At 39.2% G+C, this 7602-nt stretch overlaps 1 protein-coding gene across 3 annotated transcripts in view; it reads right to left on the reverse strand.

Annotated features, from left to right (window-relative positions):
• LOC132110577 (sine oculis-binding protein homolog A-like) overlaps positions 1-7401 on the reverse strand; it is a 28194-nt gene extending 20793 nt beyond the window's left edge. For all 3 annotated transcript variants that reach the window (XM_059517293.1, XM_059517294.1, XM_059517291.1), the window contains exon 1: positions 6744-7401. In XM_059517293.1, coding sequence (XP_059373276.1) covers positions 6744-6839 — 96 coding nt within the window. In that variant the 5' untranslated portion in view covers positions 6840-7401. The remainder of the gene's footprint in view (positions 1-6743) is intronic.
• Between the last annotated feature and the right edge of the window lie 201 nt (positions 7402-7602).

The following is a 7602-nucleotide window of genomic DNA, read 5'->3' on the forward strand; positions in this document are numbered from 1 at the left end:
TTACTTTCTAAACACTTTACTCTCTTATTGTACAATATAGCACTACATTAATAAACAGACATATAATTAAAAAAGGCTAAATGAGGGATTCACTTTAATGCAATGTTGCATGTTATAATGCTTCCTAACTATTGGATCCTTGTACAGCATATTCAAAAGCACTCATGCACATTTCCAGCCCTTTTCTCCACTCCTTCCCTGCACTTCTGCTGTACTGCCACCAGGTGTCTGTCCAGCCTCTGGTCTGTAAGGTGAGGATACTGTTTCAGGATTGAGTTCACAAGGTCAGTCACAATGCAGTAATCACACTCTGTCCACAGGAAACCCTACTAGACTGTATCAGCACAGCATGGATCAATCTAGAATCACCTGAGCTGTGCTCTAAAGTGTTTTGGGCACTTCTAGAGTTCTGATTGTCTGGGGACACCAGCTGAGCAGAGTTTAGAGGGGACCAACAGTTCAAGAGGGCTCACCTGTCTCACAGTGTAAACAAGGGGTCACACGTATTCATCAGAGGGTCAAAGGTGAGGTCACATTTGGCTTGGACACAGTGAAATTTATATAAACAAGTTTTAAACAATTGATTGAGGTAAATGTTAATGTTCCAATATTTTTACTATATTATATAAAAATGTAGGCTATAAGAAAAAAAGAAAACTTTTTTTTTTTACAAATTGGTTTACTATTTCAAATAGATTTTAATTATATATTTATTTTTTCCCTTCCTCTAGTCATATGCCATATTCACACACCAGCAGAATAAGGTTGCCAGTCCTGTATTTGAGTCCTTAATACAGTTATGTTCACACACAGTTCGGTTATTTATTTGTTTATATTGACAAACGCAGTCTGTAACCGAACTCACACCGTGTGTTACATGTTTTCATGTGTGCCCTAGTTTGTGCATCTCTAATTTAGACACTATTAAAAATGGAGCAAAGTTTTTAAAGCAAAATAAATTAAAGCTAATCCATCCTTTAAAACTAAGTGTTTTTCTTATTTTATGCACAAATGTATGCACATGTAACCATTGCAAAACAAGTTTAGAAAACACAGTTACAAAGTGCAGAGGAAAACCGACAATTTAAAACATCATGTGCATCACTGCTGTGTATTAGTCTTCAAATAAGTGCTGCCGATCAGCTTGAGTTCTGCACTAAATGTTACTCCATACACATAATTGCAATCTGAAATTCCCTGCACTCCTCCCCTCTGAAGGCTGCCCCATAATTACACAAGCTCTGATAAAACCAAAAAATCACTATGAACAAAATTTTGATAGAAAAATACTATGCTTCCTGTCTTATAGAGGCTAAATGAAATCGGAAAGGTTTGGAGAGAATGATTTTCATGGTAGACTGAAACATAAACGAGGAAAGTTACAAGATACGAGGCAGCAAATCTCATTCCCTCTCTGCCGCCTTCCCTCTCTGTTTGCCGTGATTGTGACGGCGGGGGGAATCGGACACCCTGCGCGCAGTAACAAGAGTAGGTCACTGTACACCATGATAAAATTCCCTCCTCCTTTCACCAACTTTCCTCCTGACCAACCCCCCCCCCCCTCTCTCTTTCTTTCTTTCCTCTCCTCCCAACCCACTTTTCCATTCCCTTCTTGCTTTTTTCTCTTCTCCCTCTCTCATACTGAATATCACTTTCTTTTTCTCTCTCTCTTTCTTTCTCCCCCCACCACCACTATGCTCTGCTTTCATTTCCATCTACCTTCCTTGATATCCGATCCGCCCTGAATTCTCAGCTTTCAGTTTTTACAGCTTAGGCTGCCTACTGCTATATACATTCCTTTCTCCGCTCCCTCTCTATCATCCCCCTCTCCGTCTGGGCAATCACCAACATGGGGCTTATTTTACCATGCTACACATGAAAACAGACAGAGATGAAGGCCACACTGTCAGACATCTCTTCTGTGTATCTCTCTCAGAGGTATAATCAGGCCACACTGTGTACAATCTACCGTATCTCTCTGGTTCTTTCCTTTTGCCATTTTCCAATGGTCTCATTTCTTGTAAGTAAGAGAAAAATTAAACAAAGATTTTCTTTAAACAGCACCAAAAGCGAGGGACTCCTCATAGGCAGGGTGTGTGTGTGTGTGTTTGTGTGTTGGTGGAAATCTGATACGTGAGAGGGAGAAATTCATAATGCTCAGGTCTCAAGTTCTAACTGAGGCAATAAGAGAGAAGTGCAGAGTAAAACGCAGATTATATTTGTACACACACGCTCTTTATGTGTTACAGTATGCTTTGTGCATATTGGGAGTTATTTACTTACACACACATACATACATACATATATATATATATATATATACTGTATATATATATATATATATATATATATATATATATATATATATATATATATATATATATATATATATATATATATATATATATATATATATATACTTTCAGGAAAAAGGTACAAAGCTGTCACTGGGGTGATATCCTAAGGTACAAAAGATATTTTATTAACCCCTAAATGGTACATATTAGTACCTTTTGAAAGGGTACCAGTGACAACTTTGGAAAAAAATATATTCTGAGAGTGTAGAGCTCACAGAAGAAAGCATGAACTCAGTTTAAAAATGAAAAAATGAGTGAAAGCCATGCAGACACATTTGATAATACAGCTGGGATGGAAGTATTCAACCTGTTTTTTTTCCCTTTTACCCACACCTGTTTGCGCATGTATCTCAGACCCCTCAAACAGACCCTTGCTCTAAACCCTCCTTTGGTTACTTTACACCACATATCAAATTTAGCTTTGATTCCACAGAACCTGATCTGTGTTTGTTGACGCAAATGTTGGGGGAAAAGTTTTGTCTTGTCTCCATGGCTTTGCTGTTTCCTGTTTTTCATGTTACATGGGGCGTGACACATGCACATTGTTCATCTGCGCTGTTTGCATATGCATGAGACCACCGCCCTCAGCTGTGGCAGCGTCTCTGTGGTCTATCTGTGGTAACTGTATGGGGTATCTAGGGCACCTGCATGTGTCTGGTGAAGATGTATGGGATGTTGTTGTATGGATGCAACTGCATATCCAAGGATAAGGGAAACTAAAAGTAATAATTTAAGAACTAATCTTTGAAAGAACAATATTAATGGACCTCTATTTTGAATTATGCACTCTTAAAAATAAAGGTTCATTATTGGCATTTGTGGTTCCTGGAAGAACCTTTTATATCCATGGAAACCCATTACACAAAAGATTCTTCCGATTATTCAAATGTTCTGCATGCTAAATGGTTCTTTTAAGAACTGTTCGCTCATTTAATGAAAATGGTGCAAAAAAGCCCTTTTGGAATACTTAATTTCTCAGAGGATATACAGCTTTGCTTGTATAGGGGATTTAAAATATATATATTTTTTTTTCTAGGGTGATCTATTCAATTATCTTTCATGCAACAATATGTAAATGTTTTAGCTACACTCTGAACATTTAAAAACAAAACATTACAATTATTTGGTTGGCTTGACATATGACAAGTATAAGTGTACATATAAGATCACAGTCTCACACTTCATCACATCAGCTGCTTTAAAATACTCTTCATTATTCATTTTTTGGAAAGAGCCATTTAATTTGTGGAATCCTATCAGAGAGATTGCAGGGTGAGAAGATTTGATGCGGGTGGTCTGTGAAAAACACCTGTGCATTTCAGGATAGCTGAGGCAATTCTAATCATCATCTGTCAATTATTTGAAAAGTTCCCATGATGAAGCATATCAAAGTGAAATGCTCTGCCTTAGTCCACTATAGTACACTGCTGGATTAAGGGTGGACTAGTGGACTAGTACAATATAAATTACAAAACAATATAAAACTGTGTAGAAACCGTAGCACCACCCATTTACATACTCAGCTAATTTGCTGTTGTTCCCAAAGAAGTTAGAGCCTGATCAGCTGCAATGTTTTATTATGGTGTATTTAGTATGTTGTCTTTTTTTGTTACAGTCAATGATGTGAAATATTAATATGTATATATGTATAAAAAATAAAATCTGTTATATAGGTGTAATTTTATTTTTCATGCATGTTATAGGTGGTCTGTAGATATATACATACAAAATTAATCCCAAGGTGAGTTGCTGCTGGATGCTGTCTGCTGACTGGAGAGTTTGGGTGGGATAAAATGTGGTAGGGCAGTTCAACTTTATCCACAGCCCTGTGGAAAAATGACTGCTCTACGGATAAAATGACAGACTTGTGCCTGATGGGTATACACACAACACCTTTACAAGGCCAACACTCACCACAGACCTTTGGAGATGAGCATAGTAAATTACAGAGGAAAATAAAGACTAAACAGTGTGTGACAGACTTATTCTGTATTCAGACAGTATTCTGAGAAATCACTGAATTTGTCACTAAACTCAGATTAAAGACGAGCAGTGCACAAGCTGTTATGTATAAGCAGTCTTTATCATGCCTTGTATAAGTCTCAGCCTTTTTCACTCAGGTGACAGTTCTTCCAGCATCCTTCAACTGCCCAAATCCACATTTATTCTTGCCATATTTTAATCTCCTATTTAGTAACCTAAAAGGGTATATAACAACTTGAGATGAGTTTCTTCCTCAAGCTCTCCAAACTGACAGAATGCCAAATCTTTTTAACTTATAATGTACTGTATATATACTGTATCCAGGCTTTTATTGTAATTTTAGTAAGAGAAGGGAAAGGATCTAATGGAATACAAGCAAAAACTGTTTTCAGTAAATGGAAGTCTCACACCATCCGAGAAGCAAGGTATTTATTCCATTCCCTTTCTGTCATAAACTGACTATACAAAAAATGATTCCTTATTAAAGGAAAGGTCAGCAGTGTGAAAGACAATGTAACCTTAGGCAGCAATGTATTTTCACATCAATTCATTGATAAAATAAAAACTTCCTAAAACTCACGGATCAAAGATTTTTTTCCCCCATATCTATTCAATTTTTCTAAATTCACTACAATTGCAAGTAATATTCACACATATAATAAACTTTTGTTGATGATGATGATGAATGTTTTACCATTTCTAAATGAAAATGTATTTTGATGTTCAAAAACATCTAAGTGGTGTGATTGTCAGGAGACTGAAAAAAAGGTGTCATGAAAAGGATGAAATTCTTGAAACTAAATTTTCATTCTTTTTTATTATCATTTCCATTAAAAAAAAGAAGTGCTTTTGTTTTACTAAGTTATATTTCAAAAACATTTGTCAGCCAAATCAAAATCAGGGATGTAACCAACATCAAAAGTTTTGCAACGGTTTTGTTGTCATTTTGACATAAATAGGAAATGCTATCACAGTGAAGACCTCTGTAGACCCTGATAGTTTTAAATGAAAATGCAAGGTTATGTCAAATAGAATAACCTGAAGTATGATCATTGTAAATTAAACACTAAACATGACTACAATAGACACACTATTTTTAGATAATCACTGAATAATTAAGAGGGTTCAGCCCCCCCCCCCCCCCCCCCCAAACCCCCAATAATTCAAACCTCAGATTAAGTCAGTTTCTGCAAGGGCAGCATTGCATCCCTCTCTTGTGTGTGTGTGTGTGTGTGTGTGTGAGAGTTACGTCAAACTGAAAGATCGGTGCTGTTGAGGGAGACGTACGCGTGTATCTCCGCTATAGGTCGATCAATATCTGTCAAATTTAGAGCCCCGGCGGACCGGTGAGCATCGCGCAGGTTCCGTCAAAATAATCACTGACAAGAAAAAAAGCGAACGGAGCAAATTCACCAACGCCACACAGGCGATTACAGTGACCTAAACACCTTATCAGATCAATGAAATGCGTCCCTGTATACCACGATTTTGCTATCAGAATAAATGTAACTTGATCTGATAAAGAGCACAGATAAATTCTGACGTTTCCAAAACATTAGGCTGCATGGCAGCTGATGCAAACGCTTCAGACAATGAGCTCCATAAAACCAGGAGACAAAGCGCCTGTGTGCGCATTCAAAACATACTAACGCATGGCTTTCCTCAAACAGAACCAAAAAGTCAAATAATCTCCCAGTTCTCGAATAAACGAAACTATGACTGCATATACCTAATAGGCTACCCCGAAAAGGCTTTTTAAATGTGCATTTGTCACGAGCAGACAGCGCTCCGTCAGTGCTGAACAGATGAACATCTGGAGGTACCAGCGCTTCCCATCAGAGAACAGCTGGACAGCAACATGCTTCCGTTTCATTATTGAGTTTTACTCTGTTCTGATATTGCTGTGTTTAGCAGAGTGATAGTAACGCGCTAGTAGTAGTAGTAACGCAGCAGTTTGACGCGGAGACTGACGCACTGGATTTTCCATCAACTACAGTGGAGCCAACAAGAGGATTTCACTCTAAACCATCTCGTGGTGTGACTGTGACATTTTATACTTTACGCGCATATGACATAGAAACACATATAAATGTGTTTATATAAAATCCATGGCGCAATGTAAACAAAACATATCATCTCAAGCACTGGAAAGCAAGACTAGAGTGTCTTGGAAGGTGTGTGAATTAAGCTCAAAAAAGAAACTGGAGGAAAATAATGCCGACCTGTTCTGCAACCCAGAAAGAAAAAAAAAATCAAAGTTAGCTGATTAACCCCAAACACACAGCGCTTGAATGAATCAGTTCTCTATATTCAGTCCGAGGGCGGAGCGGCGGTGCGCTCAACGCATCCAAAAATGACAAGCCTTTATGGGCGCCAGTGAGAGAGAGAGCACGCGCAACCTACCTTCATCTCTGCATTAATTTCCCTCTTCACGGGGTGAGCTGGCTTTCTGCTCCTCTTGTTTTCCGGAGGTCTGCCCTCTTTCTCCATCTCAGCCATGTTTTCTTTAATCTCTGTCAATATTTGGGGGTCTAACCCGGCGGGCACACGGCACAGAGCAAGGCGGGGCCGTTTCAGAGTTGCGGAGTGGCAGCGAATGGCAGGCGCGCGAGAAGCCCCAGTGAAGTTGATGCTGCTGCTCCTGTCGCGGGCTCACCGTGCCCGGTCGAGTCAGCCATCTTATGCCTGCTATTTCTCAGCGGTCTGAGCGTGAGCAGGATCGAGCCCTCTCCGAAAGCCAACCGAGAGGTTGAGAAAAAAGAGCGAGCCAGACAGGGGGAGGGGCCTCCACCGTAACTCTATACGGCCACGCTGATCCCGGGAAGGCTATTTCCTCCCCAATTTTCCACAGATCGGTTTTCACTCAGCACTCCACGCGTGGCGGAGGTTGTCGCGCGATAGGAGTGAATAGGACGCCGTTGTCTGCTGTGTTATCGTTCACCCCGCGCGCGTTATCAGCACTCCGCAGGGGGTGCTTGATATTGTCATACGAGAAAATTAAGGAAAATAAAACAGTCAAGGGGTCCTAATCATTAATTTTTAATTAAACATCTTTGAATTGGTGCGATTATCATAATGGGTGTAAGTGTTTACGAGACAAATATCTGCAGGTAATTAAAACCCACTCTGAAGGTGTGTGTGTGTGTGTGTGTGTGTGTGTGAGCGAGCGAGCGAGTGAGTAAGACTTTACAGGGGCAAAACAAATGTGTTACAAGTAAGAGAAAGAGATTTATGTCATACAAAAATTTAATGGGTGTCCAAC

The sequence above is a fragment of the Carassius carassius genome, chromosome 30 (assembly GCF_963082965.1).
Source record: "Carassius carassius chromosome 30, fCarCar2.1, whole genome shotgun sequence".
NCBI classification, from domain to species: domain Eukaryota; kingdom Metazoa; phylum Chordata; class Actinopteri; order Cypriniformes; family Cyprinidae; genus Carassius; species Carassius carassius.